The sequence below is a fragment of the Chenopodium quinoa genome, unplaced genomic scaffold (assembly GCF_001683475.1).
Source record: "Chenopodium quinoa cultivar QQ74 unplaced genomic scaffold, ASM168347v1, whole genome shotgun sequence".
Lineage (NCBI taxonomy): Eukaryota > Viridiplantae > Streptophyta > Magnoliopsida > Caryophyllales > Amaranthaceae > Chenopodium > Chenopodium quinoa.
The window spans coordinates 638,061-665,308 of record NW_018744589.1 but is presented as its reverse complement, the minus strand read 5'-3'; the positions used below and the strand labels follow the sequence as shown (position 1 = coordinate 665,308).

Genomic DNA, 27,248 nt, shown 5'->3' with positions numbered 1-27,248 from the left:
TCTTGCCTTTTGAGGATATCAACTCAGAGGGATTCAAACATGAAGAGCTAAGTGTGAAAAGTACTTGTGAAAGGAAAATGATAATTATTCTCTACAGAGATACGACACTAACTACATGTGATATAAACAAATATATTCAGGTTACATCAACAACAATGCGTGATCATGATTAAAATTCACCTAAGGTTTAAGTTGATACAACAGAGAGAAACATAAAAGATCAAAGATCCAGCACCGTAAAGAATGGCAGACCACCATTCTTGCATAATTAACAGAAGAATATTTACCAGTGTCAAGATGGGGTAGACAGCACACCTAGCTGACCACTCTTGTAAGTTGCAACTACACCCGCTCTTCTAACTCGATACTGCAGTCCATCATTAACAGAGCACAGAGACAATAAAACACGATTGATCACCATATTTTACAGTTATTATTAATATAAATACAAGTCACAATCCTCCCACAAATTGCCTGATAGTAAGACAGGTTTCTGGCCTTCATAACTATTGCAACAGGGGGTATTCCTCATTGTACGAACAGAAAAACTGAAAAAGGGTTAGAGGGCATAAAATCGATCTGGTTCTGAATTGGAAAACTCAGAGTGATACAATGAATTAGACCCGCTTCTCTTTGCACTTCTATCTTTTTTCTTCAAGGACCGAGACCGCTTGGATATTACCACATAATAGGTCATTGTGCCCAAAACCCCAGCCATTATCACACCCCCAACAACCGTAACAAGTGTTGCAGCCCACTCATGCTTTCGTCCAACAACTATGTAAGACGATGCCATGAATGCAACAGAAGTGCAAACTGATGCCAACCACATCAGCTTGTTGATAACTTCCACAACTCGTCTCTCTGCTTTTGTCTCACCTCTGACAAGAGTGATCTGAACTACCACAACTGCCAAAGAGGTAAAAAGTGCAATCGCATTGAAGATAAAGAATATCTTGAAAGAAGCTGTTCTAGCAGCTACAGCCATCCCATCATCATTATCACCACCTGGAACAGTGAAAATTGCTGCAAAAGCAACAGTCGCAAAAAGCACAGCTACTACAGTTACCGAGTTAGTGGCATTGTTTATCCCTTCCCTGTGAAGTTTTCTGAGCTCCTTGGCAATTCCACTAACATTTTTGTTGGTCTGCCTTGTTTGTTCGAGCTGCCGATGCACATCTTTCTTAATCTGGCTCACAGTTTTTCTTAACTCATCCCTAGGTTGATTCAGTTCATTAGCCCTAAGAGCACCATTCCTAACAAGGTAATCTTTGATTTCTGAGGATTCTTCAGAGAGGGGAAGTCCTTCCGCAATGTCAAGTGCAGTTTTGTGATCACTGTTTAAAGAATTAACATTGATGTCTTGAAGCTGTAACAACTCATTTACAATCTGCAGAAGATCAACAGAAAGGTTCAGCTCAGAAACTGCGATATCTAACAGAATAATGGCATACAAAAATAATTTAAGCAAATATATATGCCCTGCGACATCCCCCCACCCCCCCCCCCCCAGTCCATGTCATCCATATACATGATAGAGACTTGACCATTTGGTTTTTACAAGATGTGAGCACATGATCCAAGATTTAACGATAGAGACTTAATTGTTGAAGATGTCATATTTCATGTCATCATTTACCAAATAAATAATAATCAAGAAAAAATGTAAAAAAGGAAAAGATGAGGTGGGATTCAATCATGGATTTTATGTATGAGATAATAAATATTTTTTGCTCAAACAATAACACAGTCTGGGGCATTGCCTGGGCCCAATAACTAGCTTGATTTTAAAGAGCATGCAAAACTGGCGAGGATTTTATACTGTGTAATCATTATTCTGGAGTCTGGAAACAAATGGACAAAAAATTATAACAATGATTCTCTACAAGTTCAACGGTACAAGAGGCAACAAAAGCTGCAACTGACAGCTAATAGATTAAACAAGCCACCACGGCTGTGGATAAGATGTATAAGGGTTTAAGATAAGTAGAAAATTTCGAAGGATAATAATGACACAAGTAAAAAAACAGAAAAATATCCAGCTAAATACTTCATAATATAAAATGAGAGTATGTGCATTAAAAAAAAAACTCAAATACTATTACTGATAGTTTCAGGCTTTTACAAATACTATTACACATACATTTCTTGAGCAAAAATACAGAGTACTATTAATAACCGTTGTGAGACTATACAGTTAGTCCTGATAAGCCAAACTAAATTATATTGCTGTTCATAAGCCAAACTATTTGTTCCTGCATATGAGTTCAAAACCTGATTCCAGTAACTAAGGTTAGCTCTTTTCCCCCTCCATCTATAAGGATGCACAAATCTATGTTGGGATATTGTTATCAGTTATTTTTTTATAAATGCCAATATTCTTTCTGTGGTGTCTAATTGAAAGTAGACGACCTAGTACCAGCTGTAGCACTAAGTAAAGTTTGGTAATAGACCTACCAAATAAAATCAAAGAAGCAAGATTACAAAAGTATCAAAGTTTAATTAAGAATACTAATACCCTGCATATATAATTTATGTCTCTCTTTTGTTACTAGTTTTTGGTTTCACTGTCATCTATTCATTTAGCGGTGGCCAATTTACTCTCTTTGTCACAATCGGTTGAAAAGTTAGTCCTTTTAATCGCTACATTTTGTGTACTTCATTTCAAGTCTCTCAATCACTATACAGTTCACACCCCAACCAGAATCAGGATTTAGTAAGTGGCAAGTTTCGGACGATTTTCAGCATACAACCCTAGGCCTTAGATGCTAGCAATCTAGCATGTCAAAAGTTCACAATTAATTTTACAAATTGCCACCTGGAAGAATAAGGAGCTTTCAATATAAAACTAGTGATAACTCTAGCCCCTAAGTGCTTTAAGCAGAAGAGGGAATTCATTTAATAATAATATACATTAGTTTTGTCATGCAACAATGTAACCCAAAGATGGACTCTTGGCATATTGAATGTTCAAGAGCTAAAGCTTTTTGCCAAAAAGAATTTCTTGTTTCCTTGTAAGGTTTAGGAAAGACTCTTAAAAAAAAGGCTAAAGAAAGGAACTCCTTAAAGGCTAGGTAAGGAAAGAAAAAACTTAAAGCACATGGCGACCGCTTTCACTAGACAGTAGGAAATATGAAAAGATTATTTGAAGGGGTAGAATTTTTAAAGTTTTTTATTTTTTCATTAATGTATCAGCTTCATGCTATCAATATAAAGGGAGAAAATAAAGCTTCAACTAGGGTATTATTAAGTCATCTTGTCAAGAAATTGAAGATAGAAAGGTCAGATTATAGGTAGAAAAATTCAACACATTCAAGATTTGCCAGTTTCATAATCAATAATCTCTACTATTTTTCTATATTGAGTTAGCTTTGGAAACATCCACAACAAGATTGTGTATCAAATCCAGGCTAAACCTGGCCTATGGTCACTGTATCCAATGCTCCAACAATTATCTTTAATGATTGATACCTTTAATAAAAAAAATATATACTTTCCAAACATTTCTTTTTCTTTCCTCTTGCCAGGTTAATGAGAACAAACAAACAGTGAACAACTGGATAGCAAAAGGAAGATGTTGTTCCTAGTCTTACTTACCCATATAATGGCTTAAGCAGCTATTATAATTTGATAAACAAAAACCTCAAATTTTTCGTTGACGTTTAGTTGTGATACAGGAACTTACATTTCCAATCTCCTAAATATGTTAGCCACCCTAGGTAATATGGTATGGACAAGAAGATGATATTGACCATGTAAAACCATACTTTTTCAGAACACATAAGTTTATAGTTCTATATATGTTCATGTCGTCATATCTATAAGACATTAAGTAAAACTTAGTTTAGGCTATGTTTATTTCACCTTTTTTTTTTGTTATTCTGATCTGAGCTTATTTTTATGATCTAATCTGAAATAAGTAAATAGTACCTGAAATAAGGTGAACTATACAGGGCCTAAGTCTATGATCTCAAATTCCTTCGGAATATGACAATTGAAAAATGACCAATTAAATTTGTAGCATACTAGGTAGAAAGTCACCAAATGACAGAAAGAGATAACTAGCCTATCTTTCATTCCTTCAAATCAAGTACTATATGGAGAGGTAGACAAGCAAATCTAAGGGCGATATTATATACCTCTGCCCGCTTTTTCCTGGTAGCCACATGCAAAGCTGTATTACCAAATTTGTCTGTGCGCATAACAATGGCTGCATCTGCTTCAAGAAGTGCTCTCACAACATCACAATTATTCCCTTTTACAGCCATATGTAAAGCAGTCTGACCTTTTTTGTCAGTTTTCCTAGCCAATGTTGAATCCTTATCAAGCAATGCTTTTACAATGTCCACATGGCCCTGGCGGACAGCAAAATGAAGCGCATTTTTCCCATTGGATTTACATAAATCCACTAAGCTGCTATCCCTGGACAGAAGCTCATAAGCTACAGCTGTATGTCCTCTTGTAGCTGCAGATATCAGAGGAGTAGCATTTGATGGTCCAATTGTTTTTATTAGCCCAGCATCATGGTCTAACAGCACTTGGACGATTGCTGCAATGAAACAGATGGAATAATTGACCTAGTCAATAGCAAAGCATAAAAACTACTACAAGATAAGCCTAAAAACTTGACTTTATCTGTGCATTATATTTCGTATTTTTCATTTTTCAAAGATAAGTAATTGTAGCGGATTCAACAAACTAGCAGAAGGAAAACCAAACAAGCTTGGTGGAGGTAGTGGGGATTCATCTTGCGACTTTGAGGTCACAAGTTCAAGCCCCGCCATATAATTTGTTTGGGAGTAGGAAATTCACTTATCTTCCCCCTCTACTCTCAAGCGCTGACCTATGTAACTGGTTGGTTGACCTATGAGCGGTGTTAGAAAATACTAGGATCTAGTCATTCTTCAAAACCTAATATTGAAATTTGTGAGTTATAATCCCATAAGATTAAATCCAACTATACATGCAAGCAACATTTCCTTTAAGTCCCTTACAAAAAAATTCACCTTTAAAGATCAAAGGCTACCGATTCCATTTCAATTTTAAATGAACTCGAAATGTCTGAACAGAAGAGCTAGCGGGCCCCATCCCAATGCCTCGCAAAGGCTTTTTCAAGTTTTCCCATCACATGATCAGAAGGGGCTTAAATTTTAATGAGCAAAATAACAACATTAGTGGCTTAAGACTTGAGAGGCCAAACCAATAGAAGTTAGAATTAAATTGCCTTAGACAAGCCTATTAATCAACAACAATAGGTAAACCAAGAGCACTTTTTTTAAGAATTTCACATGCCTACTACTAACAATAAAAGGAAAGAAATAAATTATAGAAGAAGTTTAGCTAATCACCAAGGTGTCCTTGATTAGCAGCAACATGCAAAGGATCAAATCCTATACGATTCTTCTGAGTAAGAGTGTCCTTATTGGCATATTTCAACAGCTCTTTAACCACATCAAGGTGTCCCTTTTCAGCTGCAGAAAAAAGTGCTGTCTCTCCCAACTCATTAACCTCATTCACAACCAAAGCTCGTACCTCAGCAGCCTCCACTTCAAACTCAGCACCGCTTAGATTTTCCCCTATCTGTGAATTTATGTGCCCACCCAATATCTGCTTTACAGCTTCTAAATCACCTCGCTGAGCAGCCAAGTGCAGCTCAGTGTCATTGTGGCGACCAGTTACCTGCTTCACATACTTCTTCTTGCCTGCTTGGTCAATGCGTTTACCAGAATTAGAGAGAACCAAAGCAGGGGCCGACGTAGAGGTTGGCGATGGAGAAGGGGACGGCTCCATTGGTGTTCGGTTAGGTGTGGGTGTGATATGACCCATTTCCAAGTCTTGATCTTCAACTGTATCAGTAAATGTATCAGTAATAATTGATGCATATCTACAACCCATAACAACCTAATAAAAAGAGGTGAATCACATTAAATCGAAACATTAAACAACTCTTGGAATGTTACTTCATGACTTTATTCCCTGGTAATCGATTACTAAAAACAACATGAACACGGTAATAATACCAATTCTGCCGTAAAATGTTCCAAGAAGATCCAGAAGTATGCAATTTACTCACTAACTACAGTTGTTTATCCAATTCATCAATTATTTTCAGTAGAAATGATTTCCAACAATAATATAATCCCCAAGTATCATACAAATTAATCATGTATACTTATAAGCATCCAATTTTCTCTAATTCCGTAAAATTTTCATAAATTTCATCATCAAGCATCTCAAAACGAGCTTAATTTATCCCAATTTTAAAACCAAAGTAATTAATTCAAACCAAACCAAAATTCCCTCAATCATACAATTCTACTGATCTTACATAAGAACTTCACTTAAACCCTAATTCAAAATCAAAATTCTCACTTCAAGATTCACAATCAATAAACACTAATAACAATTAATCAATCAATCTAAAAATAAAAAATAAAAAATAAATTCCAACAAATATAAGAGATGAATAAAATAGTATTACCATGTTGAATCGATGAAGCCATTGAATATAATGAATAATTAGCAAAAAATCATTGGATAAAATGAATAATTATGTCATTTCAATGGAGTGAGGAAAAAAGAGTAAAGTTGAAGCTTTTTTAGAGGAGATAGATAAATGAGTACGATAGATTGAGTAACGACAGAACAAGGAAGCTGCAGAGAAGTAGAGAACCCAACCCCAACAACTGAGAATTTTTTTTTTTTTTTTTTAATTATTACGCAGTACGAGTATTATCTTGATTGAAAAATTAGAAATATATCAAATAAAAAATTCTCTTTGATGGACAAATTTTGTCGATTATTTAGAGTATAAAACAAATTTTGTCAATTCAATTACTCGTGGTATAAAAATTTATATCATCCCTAGGGATGGCAGTAGATCGGATTAAATGGAAGATCCGCCCCATCCCCACCCAAGTGGGGCGGGGATAGAGGGAGGTTTGGCGGGTGATGAGGCGGGGATGGGTATAAAATGTGTACCCGACCCGCCCCGTACCCACCTTATACCCACACCATATTTCTTTTAGAAGAGTTTAGAATTTATGAAACTTAATATCCCTAAAACCCAATAAGCTTCAATAGTGAAAGTTCCAATTTTCTTAACCTAATTTGATATAATTGTTATTAATGTGATACAATAGAGCATCATGGCAATGCGTTTGGGACAATTTTGGGGCGAGTATGAGGTGAGTATGAATATCCAAGTGGGTGATGGGGCGGGGATGGATCCTATATTGTACCCGATGGGGCGGGTATGGATGTAGATATTGTACCCGCCACGGGTGGTGGGGCGGGGATGAGTATAAGATTTTTAGGCGGGTATGGGTCGGGTATGGAGGTACCATCATCCCATCCGACCCGCCCCCATCTCTCTCTACCACTTTCTCACCCCTCCACATCATTTATACCATAGTACAATATACTTTCTCCAAAAATCACCCCACCCGTGGTATAAAAAAAAGTTTGCCACCACACTTTCTCTTTCCTATATGTATTAATTATACAATTAAGTTAAATATAATTTTTATTTTATTATTAGAAATAACTAATTAATGTTTGTAAAGTTAATAAATTAAATAAAATAACCAATTTAGGTACTCTATTATATTGGTCCACTAAGTGTGAGAAATGAATTAAATATAGTATTATGAGATATAGTATTATGTTGGTCCACTAAGTGTGAGAAATGAATTAAATATTGTAAAAACTTTCCAGAAAAAGGAAATGGAGCAAGTATTAAAAACGGCCGGAAAAAGGAAAATGGAGCAAGTGTTTAAAAACTGAGGGAGTATTACTGTAATCCCCCGTATTTTTAAAATAATTTATAAATGGAATTTTATTTCATTTATAATATTTATTTGTATTTTTCCGGAATTTAATTTCAAAAGTTTCAAATTATTTTGGGTGGAAAATTATTTTTATTACAATATGATTTTTATGGACCATCATTCTATAATTTATGTCCAACAAACAAACCTAACCCACTTTACTTACTTAATTGACCCATTAATTTTATGAGGCCCAATCTTACAACTTGCCCTACACCACTCTCTCTCCTATAAATACCCCATACATCCCCAAATTTTTCCCCACATAAAAAGGTTAGTAAATTCTCTTCTCTTTATTTTTTTTCCCCCTTATTTTTCTTTTCCTTTTATTTTTTTTTCTTCTTTCCTCTTTCTTTTTTTTCCTTTCTTTCTTTCCCCTCATTTCTCCTTCACGCTGCTACCACTGCTACTGTTCACCACCGGCGCTGCTCGCCGCCGCCGCCCACCTGACGCCGGCCACCAGTCAGTCGGTGACCGACCAGCTGCCAGCAGCACCACTCGTGGCTGCTCCCTTCACTCTTCCCTTTGATTTTCTTATTTTGCTTAAATTATTAATTTTGGTTTATGTTTTGATTTTATAGTATAAAGTTTATATTTTTAGTATCAAAATCATGTTTTTGATAGCTTAAACCTATAATTTCATATTTTAATTATGTTATAAAATTTCAGATTTTGTGATTATAAAACCTAGGGTTTTAATTTGTTTAAATTGGGATTTTAGGGTTCTTATGACTAATTAAATTGGTGCTTTTGTTTCTATTGCATTTCTAATGATTAATTAAGCATAAAAACATGTTTTAAGAACTTTTAATCAAATTTATATTGTTGGAAATTTGTTTAAGTGTTAATTTGTGATTATTGGTTGTTTTCTAGGAGGTGATTATTCTCTAGGAGACTTCTAAGTGATTCAAAGTGGCACAAAGGATGTTTATACGAGGTACGTACATGTCTACTTCGTTGTAAGTAGTATCATGTTTAGGCACCAAAGAAAAGAACTTAATTTCATGATTAGAGAACACTTGGATGAAAATTGTTTGGTTATACATTTAATTAATTCATGTGCTTATGTTTATGAGACATGTTTTGGTGAATTGATTATGTTTGTATGGAATTATGGATGCAAACATGTTGAATTATATTGGATTAATTGTTTGTATGGAATGTTGACACAAGCATAATTTTATTGGATTGGTTTGTTAACCACATTTGGATTATTAAAGGATTGGAATTAAATGGTTTAAGTGGAATGAATTTATTAATTATTCCACAAGGTTGTTATTTATTTTATTTATTAATCAAGCATGACTTGTTAGTATGTTGAGTAAAAGTGGATTAAGCCGAAATGGCTAGGTGGGTTGACTATGTTCAATAATTTGGATAATTTGGAAGTTTAATGAAATAAAAGGTCAATTTGTGATGTGATCACCATTGTCCTAAATAAGATTAAAAGTAAATTGATGTATGATTTTTATGTATGGTCTATTTGATTGAGTCGACTATTAATTAAAATTGTAATCACGTAAAGTGAAACATGGATGAGCAATAAAACTCTAGAAAGCGTGCACTTCTCTAAAGTATTGACAATTATCGGTTGGGGTACACGGTGGTAGCCCGTGGATTTTCGAGACTTGTTTGATCAACATGTCCTCTTTTCTTTTGGTATTTACATTTGTATTTTATAATGAAAGTTAGATGGGATCCTAGACTAACTTTGTGAGAATGGAGTCGCGCCCATTCTTGCATCGCGCTAAACTTTTATTTTAAATGGTCATTTTGGTCCAAAATGATTTGGTGGATTGGACAACCTCGTCTATTGCTTACTCCAAATAAAATTAATTAAATTAAATGTAAAGAGTCAAGTGTTTGGAATTGAGTAGCAAGTATGTTGAGTCGATTGAATTGTTTAAGTGTGGAGTCTTGATTAATGAATTCAAGTTTTATGTTTATTTACTTTAATTAATGGAAAATTTGTAAATTACCACCCAAAAAGGGGTCCTAATATGAAATTACCACCCATTAAAACTTTTATTTTAAATAACCACCCATTAAATTAAAACAATTTTCAGATTTCCACCTTTTTATGTTTTCCGGTGGAATTTGCGATTATGGGCCCCACCTTATTAACTTTCCTTCTTTTTTTTTCTTTTCTTCGACTAACATTCTGACTGTTACATTAAACTCTAAAAACTTCATCTCTCCTCAATCCCTTCACTTAATTCTTCCAAAATCATTAATTTTTTCCCTCTTTCTTCCTTTAATTCTTTGTCAAATTCTCAACTACCCACTTAGGATTGAATCAAAACCCTAACTCTACTTTTTTCTGCAAATTTAATGCTTTGGTTGTACTTGCATGTATTGTTGATTGCGCAATCTCGAAGTGTTCAGAAGCGTATAGTTGAAGCTTTTGTCAATTGCTAATGTCAATGGCGACTCCTCCATTTCTGCAAAACATAATCCAAAAACAAAAAAAGAAAAAGAACAAGCTTATAACTTCATGCAACTATGAATCATTCAATTCTTTCAATCGCAAAACACAGCACATAAGATACAATTATTCAACATAGTAAACAATCATTCAACAAATTTGGACAACATCAACTCCAATTAGCAGAATTCTAACAAAATCGCACAATTAATTGCAAACAGATAGCCTAATTGCAAAAAACCCCCAATTTAATTGACTCATGAACCCTAATTCCTAAATTTGCGAAAAAAGCCTAAATTATGAAGTAGTGGAATCATACCTTTGATGTAATTGAGTGTACGATCTTTAGTAGATAACTTCTTCTCACAGTAGCAGTTGAAATTTGAGGAATTTTGAATGAAATTTGGGGCAAAATTTGTGACTTGAAGTTGTACAATTTTTAAACGACAGAAATGGGGGAGAGAGAGAGTCAAAATAGTGAAATTAGTCGTTTATAGCCGTTATGTGGGGCTCTCAAACGAAATTTCCACTGGAAATCCAAAAAATGTGGTAATCTGAAAATTGTTCAAATTTAATGGGTGATAATTTAAAATAAATTTTTTAATGGGTGGTAATATCAAAACAGGACCTCTTTTTGGGTGGTAATTTACAAATTTTCCTTAATTAGTTGAGCATGTCAGGTTTTGTGCGTTGTAGCTTGTATGTACTCGGCTTTGCTGATTGCGTGCTTTTGTGTGTTTTCTTTTGGTCATGGCCTTCGCCTTTCAATGACCCTGTGATGATCCAATTATTACACTTGTATTATTGGGGAGCAGTATTGCACAGGTTAGCTTGATGATGTGAAGTTCGGGGATTTGACATAGGCATTGTCAAGGGATTGGTGTGATTGAGAGTATTCGTTCTTTGTGTTGAACTTATTTATGTTTTACTATTTTAATTATGTTTTGGGATTTTGGAATATTGGTTTGGTTTTAATAAGGGTCTTTATGGTTTCAATTTGTAAGCTTTGACTTATTAGTTTTCTAAATTATATTATTTTAAGATGTAAGTTGGATTTCCGCTGCAATACTTTGATAAAACCTTAACGTTTTAACACGTGGCGGTAACATGCCAATGGTTCTCCGCTATTTTTATTTAAAATAAGTGGTTTGGAAATGGGAGAATTATTGGGGTGTTACAATTACCAATATGTAAATATAATAATATTTTTTATAGACCAATACTCTGTATGTAAAAATTATAAAATTTGACATTAGTAAATAAAGTATAAGAGTCTAATAAAATTTCACATGACTATATTTTTTCTTAATTATAAATCACCAAAGTTACTCAAAGTGAAATATATGAATAGTGTATGTTTTAAATAAAAAAAATGTATGAATATTGTAAAAGTCAAAGTGTTGCTAGTAAAAATCGGTGAAAGTGAAATCTTATTTTTTTTTTACTTATTAAAAGAACACACGAATTAAATTAATATTTTTAAAAATAAATAGTGATTCAATTTCATATGGGAAGAATTATAGGAAACAAAAACATCAATACTTTAGCTTATGTGATAGAGCATATGGTATATCAATTGACTGTTGTAGTGGTGATTGAGACTACACTTGGTAGGGAGGACCTGTGTTCGATCCCACACAACAACAATTGGGAGGGGACTGGGACCTAACCGCCCAGAATTGATCCTCAAATCCGGATTAGCCCAAAGGGTGAAACGGGTAGAACACCAAAAAAAAAGAGCATATTGTATAATCTAGGCTATTCTATAAATATTTTTAAGAAAATATATTGTGAATTCGGGTTTATGGTAGAATAAAACTACAAAATAATAAAATTGTTATTTATGTAATACCCTAGAAATTTATTTCCTTGAAATAAAAAAAATCTAAATTATTACCGTTACTGTGATAAGTGATAACGGATAACGCTTTTATAATCAAATATAATACAGCAGATGACTAAATCAAAACCAATTAAACAAACCAACACTTCAAACCCAAGGTATCTAAAAAATCATTTCAAAACCAAATTAAACATAATTTGGAACATTGAAGGCCCAAAACCAAACCAACTTACCAACAAGTATATTACATAACCAACAATTAATAATTAATAATATTAGATCACCAAACCATAATCAAATCAACAATACTCCAACTCACATAAATGCAAGTAGCTCTCAACACTCATCACAACATATTTTGATAATTTAGGTTACAATCTTGGGAGAAGACGTACTTAATTTTTCCATGTATCTTACTTTTTTAAAAAAATAAATAAATAAATAAATAAAAATTCCATGCTTGACTACCTGCAAAACCTTTTATCCTGTCTGATTGCTCACCATAATGGGTCATATACCATGATATAGGAAAACACACTTACCTAGTGTTGGAAGTTCTTGAGTGAAACACAAATAAGGTGAGGAAATAATAGAGAGCATCCCACTTTGATAATTTACCAAAGCTTCATGTCAATTATTCTTTGGAGTAGTTTGCACTACTTGATTGAGAAGCGGTAATTGGGTTATGGGCTATTGTTATTGGAAAATTTTGTATCTATTACAATATTCGTGGTCTATTCGTTTGAATTAAGTTGTTAAGAATGCCATTAATAATTCGGGGGTTACGCTAATTCATAGTCGATATTAATTCCTAGCTGTTACCTCTTTGATTACCCATTTTATTAGGTTGTCAATGGCACATGATACTCCTCTTTATAAAAGTTGGCAGTTTTCCTTTGTAATAGATGTTAGCCATTGCTTTCTTCTCTGATCTACGCACATCCTTGGCTTCCACAAGATACACAAAAAAAAAAAATAAGAAATATTATCTTCTCCTCATAAAAATATCCCTTCGGTTTTTGGGCAAGTATTCTGGGTTCCAGTCGGGTTTGTGAGTGCACATAAACTCTGGCGCCGTGCTTATCCTGGAGGGCGACCGCTTCTAGTATACTGCACCGGGAGGTAGCGCGGAATCGTCTTTTAGGTCAGTGGTTTTCCACGACGCGGCTATTATCAATTTGGTCTACACAACCCTGAGATAAGTATTTATCGTTTTATATTTGCTTATTTACTAACAATCTAAAAGACGATTGATTGACCTCTAAATATTTGAATTTTTATGTCAAGTTTAAATAATGTTGTGATTCGGTTTTATTTAGACCATATTTTGTTGCGATTGTGAGTTTGTGACGATGCTGATGAATTGTATTGAAATGAGAATTATACTTTTGTTATCAGTTATCATGTGTTTTACTTGTTTGCTCAATTTATATTTTTGTGTGATTTAGTTGATATTCCTCCAATCTCTAATTACTAGGGGTAATGCTAATAATTGCAGAGAATATTGCTTAAAACTATAAAGTTGCATGCTTTTTTGATTTAATATTGCTTTGGTAGGCCATTTGTAAATTTGACCTACCTAATATGTTATGGACTTATGGTCAACTGTAGTATATATGTATGTTTATGGGATTATGGCCACTTCTTTATTTTATTTTATTTTTAATTGATTTTCTTGACATATTTGAGTGGTTGCTATATACTGTGTGGAAGAATAGCTTTGAGTCTGCTTTGTTTAAAAAATGATTGGCTTGGTTATAGCTTTCTTTGGTCATTATCCTTCTACACATGCATGTTAGTAACGGTTCAAGGTGAGACTAATTTAAGCCATAATTACCCATTTAATTAGTTTTTTTATGGCTTATTAATGTTGTACGTTACTCGTTGTACGACGGGTGGATTTTGATTTCCTCTTCATTTGCTTGATTCTGCCTACTACTAGTTTATTTTCAATGACTAATAGTGGAAATTATAATGCTATTGGATGCACTTGTATTTGTAACAATTTGCAATCTTAAAGGAGTTGTACAATGTTTTTTAATTTTACATCGTATTTTTTTTTTTTGAGATTTAGTGTTTCCCAAATCTCATTGTTTTGTGGAGTTTTTGTTGACATTTTCTAATTCCTGTAATATGCTATATTTTTGAGACTTTAGGACTAGGTTCTTACTCGCGGATTTTCGGGAGCAGTCCCAAAGATGACCCCCGATCAAAGGTCATCCTTGGTCGGTTTGGGCTGAAATTTTGGGAGTATGTTTGGGACACATGATGCTTATTTTTCAACGGTTGGATTCTCACTAGCTGCTCAGATTAGGGAGTTATGATGACATCTTAAGGCCCTTATTTACAACGAGGAAGGTTGGACATCTCATAAAGGTCTCACACATGTTACTTGATTTAATTCAAGGAAGGTTCATTCTAAACCAAGTCTCGTGTTATTATGTTTATCATATGATTTAATTCTTAGTAATCATCTTGACAAATATATGCTTTTGTGGGTGTTGACAAAGTACATTAAATGTTGAATTTGTCAATTAAATATTTGTTGAATGAGTAATAGAAAGTAAAAGTTATAATGTCGATATTTTATGAGTATGACATTATATTGCACATAATCAGTTACCTTTAATTTGTTGGTTCTACATTTTGTGGAGTAACTTGTTATTCAGTAGGATGCTTTTGAGCAATGTTTTAACATTTTATTGAGGTGCATGTATGTACTCCGAGTACTACTTTTATCATGATTCATGTATGTGTTGAGTATGGAGTTGAGATGTACTATATATGTCAATTGCTTGAATCCATGATATGAAATACTCGTATTGAGAAGCTTTATTCATAACTCAATTGATCTCATTACTTTATCCTCGGTTTAACATGTTTGTGTTAAACTTATAATTCTCAAACTTGTTGAGTTTTGTGAAGGGAAATTATGTGATAATTTTACTTAAGGATATTTTATGGCTTTCTCTTCGGAGAATTTTCGAGTAAAGTACTATTTTGGGAATTGACTACGATTTTCCAAAATTTATGATGGTTTATTGTTACCGCCTGTGACTCTTTACTGTGTTATAATTCTTTATGTATAAAGCATGAGTAATTTGTAAATGCCTTGAATTTTATATGGTGGCTTGGGAGTTAATATTTTGAGGTGTTGTTGAATTATTATCTTTGATTAATTCAATGTTTCAAAATTCAATGTTTCAAATATCTCTGCTCTTGTCCACCTTATATGTTATTATACCCAGTGTTACGACATAGTTGTGATTTTTTTTTCCCAACCATGTATTTGTTTATACTCTATTTTGGTATTTGAACCTTGTCCTTTCATGTGGGGGTTCATGTTTTATAAACTTATGCGTTTTCTTTATAAGAAATCTATATTAATAAAGACCCCATGTGATTTTTGGAAGGAGGTTTTTATATCCAAATATTTCATTCATTGAGAATGTGGGTGCATTGGTAAGGGTTTTGAATCGGACTTTGTTGTCCAATGTGGGGGAAGTAATAAAGAATCAGTGTTGGACTCAAAGTCTTGCTTAGTTTTTGCTTGATAAATTGCATATCCTAATTGATTCTTTATTGAATAAATTGTCTTTGAGCATATATGTATTATTACTATGTTTCAAGTGGTTGGATATCCAAGCTGGATTACTTGAATCTAGTAGGAATGAGAGGCATTAATGTTAGAATTTTCTATTGTTTAATGCAAAGCCTAAAAGTGGTTAATTGAGCTAAAGATGGTTTATGATTGAGTTATCCTTACAAGTTTGTTTTGGTATCTCTATGTCTTTAGAGTATTAACTTTAAATCAGTGGAATATCATGAGTGATTGTTTTCATGGAAGAAGTCCTTGATTATGAGTTAGGTTATGCTCTAACTATGTGTAGAATTCTACAATCTTTTCCTTAGGATTGTAATGCTTGATATTTCTTCTATGGATTTTGTTGTTAATACATTTGAGTTTTGCTGAAATTTTTTTTAAGGCTAAACTTGTGATTTGGATGAGTCATTGCTCAGATAAATTTTTTGAATTTATTAATTATATGGGAGCAATTTGTGTCCATTTGGTAGTCTTATGTTTCTTGGGAACTATGCTTAATCTGACATTGCTTTTTATGTAAGTAGATTAAGCAAGTATACTCTTAACTCGAGCAATGACCATCAGATAGTTTTGAGAAGGATGCATAAGTACTTGAAAATTACAAAAGATAAGAGTTTGCACTATTATATTGCAAGAAGTTTCCATGAGGTCTTGAAGTTCGACAATGATTTCAAACTCAAGTGGTTATGTTCGCACCACTAAGTGGTGGAGCTATGTTTTGGAAATTGTGCAAAGCAACCTTGTTTTGCTATGTTTGTTTTGGAATAATCTAAATTTATTGATCTTGAATTGACAGGTTATGAGGCAAGATCATCAAGAGTATATGGCTCTTATGAGCAAATGTGTTTGCAAATATCCCATTGAAGGGGAAGTCGTTGAGATTTGCAATCATGGTTACTTTTGATTGAACCATGCTTATAAGGTTGATGTCAAAGATGATTTGTTGAATGGGGGTGATATCACTAGACTGCATCACTAGTAGAAAAAAAGCATTAGGCACCCCCCATATGGCACCGGTTCAGGCTAAACCGGTGGCCAAAGTCGGTCTAGAAATGGGCGGGATTTTACCAAAAGAGAAAAGGCACCGGTTTGGCCTGAACCGGTGCCAAAAATTAAAAAGGCACCGGTTTGAACTGGTGCCATTTGAACCCGTGCCAAATTAAAAAAAAAAAAAACCGCGGCTTTCCTTATTCTTCTTCCTCTCTTTCTCTTTCATTCCCTTAGCTTCATTCGTTCTATCCCTTCTTTCGTTCTCTTTCATTCGTTCTGAAGTGCCTCCCCCTTTTCCCTCCACCACAGCCGCCACCTTCACCGGCCACCAGAGGTGTCGAAAATCACCGCCCCTCTCTGTCATTCCTCCCCTTCCCTTCTGTTTTCCCTTTCTTTCTCTTTGTTGCTTGTTCCACCACCGCGCACCGCCCATTGCTGCTTGTTCCACCACCGCGCACCCATTGCTGCTTGTTCCACCATCGCGCACCGCCTCCACCACTCCACCGCAGCGCTGCCTCCACCATTGCGCACCACCGCTGCTTCCTCCACTACTAGGGTCGTCCTCCTAACTGCTGCCCTCCTTGTCTCCTCCTAGCTGCTGCCCTCCTTATCTCCTTCCATTCAAGGTTTCTTTTTAATTTTTTTTTAACATTATTTTCCAATTATATAATTATATATATTAATTTGTTTTGCATTTTGAACCATTGTCAGTAAATTAAAATTTAGGTTTGAATATAATTTTTCTCAATTTTAGGTTTGAATATAATTGGGAAATTGTGAAAATATTAGAGATTAGTAACCTTGTTACTCAATTAGTTGGATTTTATTATGTTTTAATGGTTAATTTAATGTGTTTTGGTGGATAATTTTGAAATAATTATAGAATATATATTAACCTTGGTACTTAAATAGGTGAAATTTGGTATTTTACTTTTAATGGTTAATTTGAAGTTGTTTTGATGGATTATTTTGAATAAGTTAGAGATTAGTTAACTTTGTTATTAAATTAGTTGAATTTTGGAATGTTTAATGGTTAATATTAAGTTGTTTTGATGGGTATATTTGAATTAATTTGAGATTAGTAACCTTGATTGTTACTAAAGTAGATGAATTTTGGAATGGGTGAATGGTTACTTTTAAGTTGTTTTGATGGGTAATTTTAAAAAAATTAGAGATTAGTAACCATGTTAGTTTAGCAATTATTAGTTCAATGAATGATGTGTTTTAGATTATAAATAAATTAGTGAATTGACATGTTATGAGAAAGAAATAGTACAAACCTTATATTTAACCTAATTTTTGTTTATTGTTTTTTTTTAATAGATTTGTGAATTGAAGCACGAGTTTAATTAGCTTGAGGACTACATATTGAGCTCAAGTGGGTAGTTGATATATTGGTATGACTTATAAACTTTACTTAGCTATATTTCTTTCTATTTATCTATTTAATAAAAGTTTATTCATGAAATTGCAACTTGTGTATTGTTTAATTGCAAATAAATACAACAATATATAGAATACTTGCATCATCATATGCCTAGATACCCGTTCAAGGCTTTCTCATTAGGAGAAAGTCTTTAATAGTCCCCGGTTGGGACTGTTCTTGAATGTGTACTCTCACTTAGGTGGTGAATGTATGTTTTCTTTTCGATTTTAAGGAACATCTTGGCTTACCATTTCCTCACTATGTTCTCTGGGTACATATGTGGGTAATTAATTATCTACATCGTATACTTGGAGAAATAGGGGGAAAAGCTGCCGAATTTTCCTTAAAATTGGAAAGTTGACATACATTCACTAGTGAGAGTAGACATTCAAGGATGGGTTAGGTTGGAGTGATAAGGACCCTTTGGAAACACGCATTTTTTCACTATATGAATGGTATATTCACGTTTTGTACTTGAATTTGATTTACATAAAATATGTAGCACTTACACATTATAAATTATATGGTGCTATATATGTTTAGAGACAATTTACTAAATGGAGAAGGATCGTGGTTGGATGTATGGTAGACACGATACATTGGAATTTTGAAATGGGGTTCAAGAGTTTTGCGAGAGGGATTTAGCTTATCAACGCAAACTGGGTGGCAAAGGCCTTTATTGTCCTTGTGTTGATTGTAATAATGTGAATGTGGTCGATAAGTGTTGAAATCATTAGAGATCATGTATTATGTCGTGGGTTTAGGCAATTATACCATGTGTGGATTTGGCACGGAGAAAGTGGAGAGTACAGTGGGGATCTTGATCGGAATGATGTGCGTGTTAGAAGCAATGAGATTCATGTGGACGAGGAATACGAGAATGATGACTATATTGTTGATAATGGTGAGGATGGAGTCGATGATGATCTGGCGGATGAGGTCGAGGATGAACAAGTGGATGAGATGTTGCATGGTGTTGAAGGTGAAGTGTTTGAGTTATTATCGGAGGCTTCCAAAAAGCCTTTGTATCCCGGGTGCAAAAAATACTCCAAACTATCGGCCGTGCTAACACTTTTCAACATTAAGTCGAAGCATGGGTTGACGGACATCAGTTTTACTTCTTTGTTGACCGCATTAAGTGATATGTTGCCTGATGGGAATGAAATTCCTAAGTCTTACTATTACGCAAAGAAGCTCATGTGTCCCTTTGGTTTGGAGTATAAGAAGATACATGCATGTCCTAATGGCTGTATTTTGTATCGAAATGAGTATGAACAACTGCAGGAGTGTCCACGATGCAAGCAGTCGCGGTACAAGCGCATGAGTTGCAATCCTGGCACGAGGGACCTCCTGCTAAGGTGTTGTGGTATCTTCCCATTATTCCAAGGTTTAAGCGTCTGTTCTCAATACCAAAAGTCGCTAAAAACTTGAGGTGGCATGCAGAGGGAAGAAAGAAAAACAGAATGCTGAAGCATCCAGCTGACTCTCCACAGTGGAAGAACATTGATTTGAAGTTTGAGGAATTTGGTAATGAAGTCAGAAATTTAAGGCTTGGGTTGTGCACGGACGGGATGAATCCATTTGGCACTCTTGGTACCCAACACAGCACATGGCCGGTACTTTTAGTGATTTATAATTTGCCTCCTTGGCTATGCATGAAACGTAAGTATGTAATGCTTTCATTGCTAATAATTGGTCCTAAGAAACCTGGAAACGACATAGATGTTTAACCTTGCGCCGCTTATTGACGACTTGAGAAAGATGTGGGACGAAGGGGTTTTCGTTTTTGATGCTCATCAGAATGAGATGTTCACATTGCGTGCAGCCCTGATGTGGACCATGAATAACTTCCCTGCATATGGCAACTTGTGTGGGTACAAGGTTAAAGGGAAAAAAGCATGCCCCATATGTATTGATGACACATCAAGCGTATACCTGACTCATTCTCACAAAGATGTCTACCTACGGACTCGAAGGTTCCTTAGGCGTGATCACCCGTACCGTAGGCAGAAAAAGGATTTCGATGGAACCGTGGAAGAGGATACTGCGCCTAGACCATTGACTGGTGCTGAGATTAGTGCTCGGGTGAAAGGGATACGAACGGTGTTTGGAAAATCACAAAAAACTGTGGTCTCAGCTGCTCTGTTTAAGAAAGAATCAATCTTTTGGAAGCTTCCGTACTGGAGAGAACATGAAATTAGGCATTGTCTTGATGTGATGCATATATAGAAGAATGTGTGTGATGCTCTTTTGGGGACGCTTATGAATATCCCAGGCAAAACAAAGGACGAAAAGGGTGCACGGTTAGATTTGAAAGAGATGGGGATTCGTCCAGAATTGTGGCCTCGAGAAAAGGTTAGAAAGGGGAAGGAGCCGAGAATAGAAGATGAAAATATTTCGAAAAAAGGGAAGGAGAAGAGCAAGGGAAAGGGAAAGGCCAAAGATGCGTCAAAGAAGAAAGTTAAGGGTAAAGGGAAGGATGAAAAGAATTATTTACCCCCGGCTTGCTATACATTGTCAAGGGTAGAGAAACGTATGTTTTGTGCATGTATGTACGACATTAAGGTTCCATCAGGGTACTCATCTAACATGAAAAGATTTGTAACCTTAAATGGAGAATTGAAGCTGACAAGTATGAAATCCCATGATTGTCACATTATGATGCAAGTATTCCTACCGATTGCGATCCGTGGTATTCCACCAAAACACGTGAGGGAAGCGATTACAAGCCTTTGTTCATTTTTCAATACAATTTGTAGCAAAGTTCTTGATCCTTTTACACTAGATGCTTTGCAAGCAGATGTGGTTGTGACTTTGTGCAAATTTGAGATGCATTTCCCACCCTCATTTTTTGACATAATGGTTCATCTGGTTCTTTATTTGGTGCGTGAGATTAAGTTGTGCGGTCCAGTGTTCATGAGGTGGTGCTACCCTTTTGAAAGACACATGGGTACATTACAAGATAAAGTACGGAACCGGGCTCACCCTGAAGGAAGTATGATGCAAGGGACCGTGGGTGAGGAGATAGGTAACTTTGTGGCGGACTACATAGCCCTTGTTCAACCTATTGGTCTTCCTACTTCTCGACATGAAGGTAGACTTGATGGTCATGGCACAATTGGGTCGAAACGAATGTCACCAGACCGAGATCAGTTCTTACAAGCACACCTTTATGTGTTGCACCATGTTTCAGATGTGCACCCATATTTAGACGAGCACATGGCTAGTTTGCGTGACAAATTTCCATCCAAAGGTGAAAGGAAACTTATGCAGTTGCATAATAAGAGGTTTGTTGATTGGTTTCGTGATCGAGTAATGAGTGGATTGAATGATACTAATGTGATCGATACAGTACGCTGGCTTGCGTACGGTCCTAGGGATGATGTCCGTTCATTTGAGGGATATGACATCAATGGGTACACTTTTTGGACCGAGGGTCGTGATTTGAAATCTTCCTCCACCCAAAACAGTGGTGTAACTCTTGTGGCATCGTCAAGGGAGTTTGCAAGTTCTAAGGATAAATCACCTGTCGATGCAGAGTTGTCATACTATGGTTGAATTCAAGAAATATGGGAGCTTGATTATTGTGACTTCACGGTTGCTCTTTTCAAGTGTAAGTGGGTTGATAATATCAGGCGTAACGTCAAATATGAGGACTTTACTCTTGTAGATCTTGGCCACTTGAATGATAGTGCGGAACCATTTATCCTTGCATCTCAAGCTAAGCAAGTGTTCTACGTAACTGACCCAATGGATTCAAAATGGTCTATAGTGCTAGCTGGAAAAAGAAGAATCCTAGGCATTGGAGATGTTGAGGATGAGGAAGAATATGATGCGTTTGATGATTCAGCACCTTTCACTGTTCCTAGACCTGTTGTACTAAATGACATAGACAACGAAGCAGGTTATATGCGATCAGACCACAACGAAGGAATTTCAGATTGAGGTAGTTTGATTAAAAGTTAGTAATGGTTTCATTGCAAATATAGTTTAGTTATCATGTATATAGGAGCATAAGTAGGTGAAAATGACATATTTGTAATTTGAAATTGCCTAAATGTACTCATTATCATGCATATACAAGGTTATAGGACCATAAGTAGGTGAAAATGGCTTAAATAGCTTCTACTTAACCCAATTCTTTTGTTTTGTGTATGAACTAACATTTATTCATTCTAACAACCTATATTCAATATATTTAACATGTTTGTAGTTTGAAATTGCCTAAGTGTACTCATTATCATGCATATACAAGGTTATAGGACCATAAGTAGGTGAAAATGGCTTAAATAGCTTCTACTTAACCCAACTCCTTTTGTTTTGTGTATGAACTAACATTTATTCATTCTAACAACCTATATTCATTATATTTAACATGTTTGTAGATTGAAATTGCCATTTTGTACTCATTATCATGCATATACAAGGTTATAGGACCATAATAAGTAGGTGAAAATGGCTTAAATAGCTTCTACTTAAACATAATAACTATCATGCATATACTTTAGTATACACTAATATTGTTTTATGATTGCTTTGACAGGTGCTTATATCTCATGGCGGACGATCATGATCCTCATTGTGTAGAGGACATTGACGATGATGAGTATGAGGACGAGTACGAGGATAGGACGAGGACGATGATGATGAGCCTTATGATGTGAATAAGGAGGATGACTTGGGTGAGCCAGAGGATCAGGCTCAAGATGAGTTCGAGCGTAGGCTTGACGATTTTGAAATTTCAGCTGAGCGTGCACCGCCTATTGTAAATACAACACGTGAGATTGTTGGTGAGAACCTGAATCCTGAAAGTCAAGGTCAAGGACAAGATGAAAACAACACAGGTGGTGGAGGGGGGGAAAAGGCACCGGCTCAAAGAAAAAGAAGGGGTCCGACGAGAAGCTTTAAGAAACCGGACGGTCCCATGGTCTTGGAGTATGACAACAACGGCCAACCCGGGCCCAAATGGCGTCGACAATATGCTAATCAAGTTGGCATATGTTCGCGGAAAATCCCCATTACACTTGTAATGCGGCAAGTACCTCCGGGTCTGATTCAAACATTTTGGGATGATACAAGGGTAAGTGTGTTTTTGGCACATCTAGACAATTTAAGATACCTTAACCTTATGGTTGCTACTAAACAAAAACTAATAATCGGTTTTAATTTGTGCTTGCAGAGGCTGTTTTCTATTCCTAATGATCCTGAGAAGAGAAGGGTGTTTGAATCTTTATTAGCGGAAAGATTTAGAGGCTTTAAGACCAAGTTGACTAATGGGTGGATCTACAAGAATAAGAACAAATCAAAGAAGAAGAATGCTGATGAGGATGACCGTCTCCCGTGGCAAATATGGCCTACCGTGTCAAAAGATGATTGGGAAGAGTTCGTTAGAATGAAGACTCAAAAGAAAGCCATTGTAAGTTTGTGTAAATCTGATCTCAATTGAATAATAGCTTTACACTTTTTGTAGCAATGACACTAACATTTTTAGTTTTGTAGGAACTTCGAGAGCAAAATAAAAAGAATGCAGAAAAGAAGGAATACGTCCATCGTATGGGTCCTAAGACTTTTGGTGAAAAGAGACCTGAGTGGGTCGATTCGGGTTTATACCCTAAATCGCTTCTAGTGGCATCGAAGGAACCCTCTAGTTCCACGGTCACTACATTGGTGAGTCGGCCGGTGATTTCTTTTGTTCTCTCCATACGTTTGATAAGGAAACCGGAAAATGGGTCATCAAGGGTCCGGAAGCCAAAAAACAGGCGGATAAGCTTGTAAGTTACCTATGAATTGTTGAAGTTAAGTCACTTTTGCATCTAAATCACTGTACAAACCATTAACTGTTTTACTGACCTCATTTTTCCTTATGTTATAGCTTGAGCACACTCAAGAGATGGTGGAAGGCAAATTTGAACCAAGTGTGCAGAATGACCCTTTCACCATGGCTTTGGGAAGGCCATACCATCCAGGACGAGTAGTAGGTTCGGGAGGGTCATTGCTTGGATGGAATAAGGTGATGGGTCCCGAATACACAAAATCGGGTAGATCTCGAGCCAGTGTTAACTCACCGGGGGAGTTGGATGCCAAGGTGGCATCAATTAAGGAACAAGTACGCAACGAGTTAGTTGGTGAATTGAATGCTTGGGCGAAGCTGATGAACTTACCGCTTTGTCGTTCCTCACGAGTACCCCGGTCGACTCATGTTCTGAACTAAAAGGACAAGAAGAAGGTGATAGACATGGAGAAGATGAGATACGTGGTGAAGATGTGCCACCTGAGGTAAAATCAATTGGGTTATTAAAAGTTTTAAAATACCGAGTTAATTGAGATTTGAGGTGCAATGATTGATGTACTGTTGCAGGTTCCTACTCCTACACATGCGGACTTGAGGGAGCTTGAAAATCCAACACCGCATGAATTTCCAGAGTTACAGGTGATTTGTAACCCTCTACCTTAATGAATTTTGTTATATTATCTATGCTGTTGTAAAAGTCCTATTTAACTATCTTCTTTTTATATATATACTTGTCTAGGAAGACACCCGATGTGCACTTCTAGCCCCGGGGCATGCAAATAGTACAGCGTTGAGTTGGGTGGCATATGGTAGAGCCCAACTGACGACGGGTGCTACGGCGGGGCCACATCATTACTCGGTTGGGATCTATTCAGTGGTTGCGGGGTTCGAAGACATCCCACTACCCGTACCGATAGAGGAGGTTGAGATAACAACGCTTTGGCAAGCTGTAGGTAGCTTCGTTGATTGGCCACGTGCATGGGTGAAGTTGATTAAGGAGGTAAATTATTTATTTCTCAATTTTTGTAAGTGTTAAACCGTTAGGCACTCTTAAAATAAAACCGCCAAATATTTTTTTTTTGTTTACAATATGCAAGGTCCGCCAAGTTGATTTAAAATTGCTCAAATTTTTTTTTAAAAAAATATGCAAGTTCCACCGCCCCGGGACACCCGAGGGAGCCGCCCCCGCTGCCGGAACAGCGAAGGCGGCCCGCGCCGAGGCCACAGCAGCCCCGGCAGCCGCATGCCAAGGCTGTAGCAGCCACGGCAGGTGGCTGCCATGTCTGCTGCAGCCTCGACAACAGCCTGCCTGGGCTGGTGCAGCCTCGACAGACGGCTGCCATGGCTACTGCAGCCTCAGCAGCATCTGCTTGTGCTGCTACAGCCATGGCAGTCACCTGTCGAGGCAGAAGCAGCCCAGGCAGGCTGCTGCCGAGGCTGCAGCAGACATGGCAGCCACTTGTCGTGGCTGCTACAGCCTTGGCATGCGGCTGTCGGGGCTGTTGTGGCCTCGGCGCGGGCTGCCTTCGCTGTTCCGGCAGCGGGGGCGGCTCCCTCGGGTATCCTGGGGCGGCGGAACTTGCAAATATTAAAAAAAAAAAATTTTGAGCAATTTTAAATATATAAAGCCATTTTGAGCCGAAATGGCTTCTCACTTGCCTATTTTCTTCATTTCTCAACTTATAAACTCCTTGCATCTCAAAACAACACATAATGACATATTTATAAGTGGTTGTCATTTGAAATTACATAAAAATCGCCAAGTTCTAAAGTTTTGGGTCCAATTCATCAAAATAAAGCCATTTTGAGCCGAAATGGCTACTCACTTGCCTATTTTCTTCATTTCTCAACTAATAAACTTATACATTCTCAAACCATATCATAATTACATATGTATAAGTGATTGTGAGTTGAAATTGCATAAAAGAAGCAAAGTTCTAAGTTTTTTGGCGTATTTCATCAAAATAAAGCCATTTTGAGCCGAAATGGCTACTAACTTGCCTATTTTCTTCATTTCTCAACTTATAAACTCCTTGCATCTCAAAACAACTCAAATAACATATTTCTAAGTGTTTGTAATTTGAAATTACATAAAAATCGCCAAGTTCTAAGGTTTTGGGTCCAATTCATCAAAATCAAGGTCATTTGAGCCGAAATGGCTACTCACTTGCCTATTTTCTTCATTTCTCAACTAATAAACTTAAACATTCTCAAACCATATCATAATTACATATGTATAAGTTATTGTGAGTTGAAATTGCATAAAAAAACAAAGTTCTAAGTTTTTTGGTGCATTTCATCAAAATAAAGCCATTTTGAGCCGAAATGGCTACTCACTTGCCTATTTTCTTTCATTTCTCAACTTATAAACTCCTTGCATCTCAAAAAAACTCATAATGTCATATTTATAAGTGTTTTTAATTTGAAATTACATAAAAATCGCCAAGTTCTAAGGTTTTGGGTCCAATTCATCAAAATAAAGCCATTTTGAGCCGAAATGGCTACTCACTTGCCTATTTTCTTCATTTCTCAACTTAAAACTCCTTGCATCTCAAAAAAACTAAAATGACATATTTATAAATGTTTGTCATTTGAAATTACATAAAAATCGCCAAGTTCTAAGGTTTTGGGTCCAATTCATCAAAATAAAGCCATTTTGAGCCGAAATGGCTACTCACTTGCCTATTTTCTTCATTTCTCAACTAATAAACTTATACATTCTCAAACCATATAATAATTACATATGTATAAGTTATTGTGAGTTGAAATTGCATAAAAGAAGCAAAGTTCTAAGTTTTTTGGCGCATTTCATCAAAATAAAGCCATTTTGAGCCGAAATGGCTACTCACTTGCCTATTTTCATCATTTCTCAACTAATAAACTTATACATTCTCAAACCATATCATAATTACATATTTATTAGTGATTGTGTGTTGAAATTGCATAAAAAAGCAAAGTTCTAAAGTTTTTGTGGCCATTTCATCAAAATAAAGCCATTTTCTTCATTTCTCAACTTATAAAATTATTCTTTCTCAAACTATTTTAGATTTCGCATGGAAGCAAAACTTCAAAGAGAAAGAGGGTGGAGAAGCCTAAAAGAATTGATCAACCTAAGAAGAAGCTAAGTGAACAACGGTCCAAGAATGAACAAGCGTCGAAGTTGCACTCTTCGAAAGGTTCGCCCATGCCACCTACTCCACTTGTTGAAGACATTGTTCTTCAATCGCTCTTTGCTGACATGACCTTTCTTCACAACCGTTCTTGTCATTTGGTCGATCCCATGGAAGTTGCACTTCCTAAGACAATGTTCCACTATGATGAGGATGCAGTTGCATGGATC

General features: G+C 35.9%; 1 protein-coding gene and 1 long non-coding RNA gene across 2 annotated transcripts; one reads left to right on the top strand and one right to left on the bottom strand.

Annotated features, from left to right (window-relative positions):
* Window positions 1-40: 40 nt before the first annotated feature.
* On the bottom strand, window positions 41-6,728 carry LOC110699527 (ankyrin repeat-containing protein ITN1-like). Its single transcript, XM_021877020.1, has 4 exons — window positions 6,482-6,728; window positions 5,349-5,846; window positions 4,140-4,549; window positions 41-1,390 (listed from the first exon to the last, which is right to left on the bottom strand). Exons 1-4 carry the CDS (start codon window positions 6,501-6,503, stop codon window positions 560-562), a joined length of 1,761 nt encoding a protein of 586 aa, XP_021732712.1. The 5' UTR covers window positions 6,504-6,728; the 3' UTR covers window positions 41-559.
* Window positions 6,729-24,505: 17,777 nt separating this feature from the next.
* Window positions 24,506-27,044, top strand: LOC110699540. Its single transcript, XR_002506914.1, has 3 exons — window positions 24,506-24,547; window positions 24,648-24,908; window positions 26,955-27,044. It is a non-coding gene; the product is annotated as an uncharacterized LOC110699540 (long non-coding RNA).
* The last annotated feature ends 204 nt before the right edge of the window (window positions 27,045-27,248 follow it).

Coding starts and splice junctions, on each gene's coding strand:
- LOC110699527 (XM_021877020.1), bottom strand. CDS start 6,503: ATGGCTTCATCGATTCAACATG. Junction 5,847..6,481: donor GGCTTCATCGATTCAACATG/GTAATACTATTT, acceptor TTACTGATACAG/TTGAAGATCAAGACTTGGAA. Junction 1,391..4,139: donor CCAGGAAAAAGCGGGCAGAG/GTATATAATATC, acceptor GATCTTCTGCAG/ATTGTAAATGAGTTGTTACA.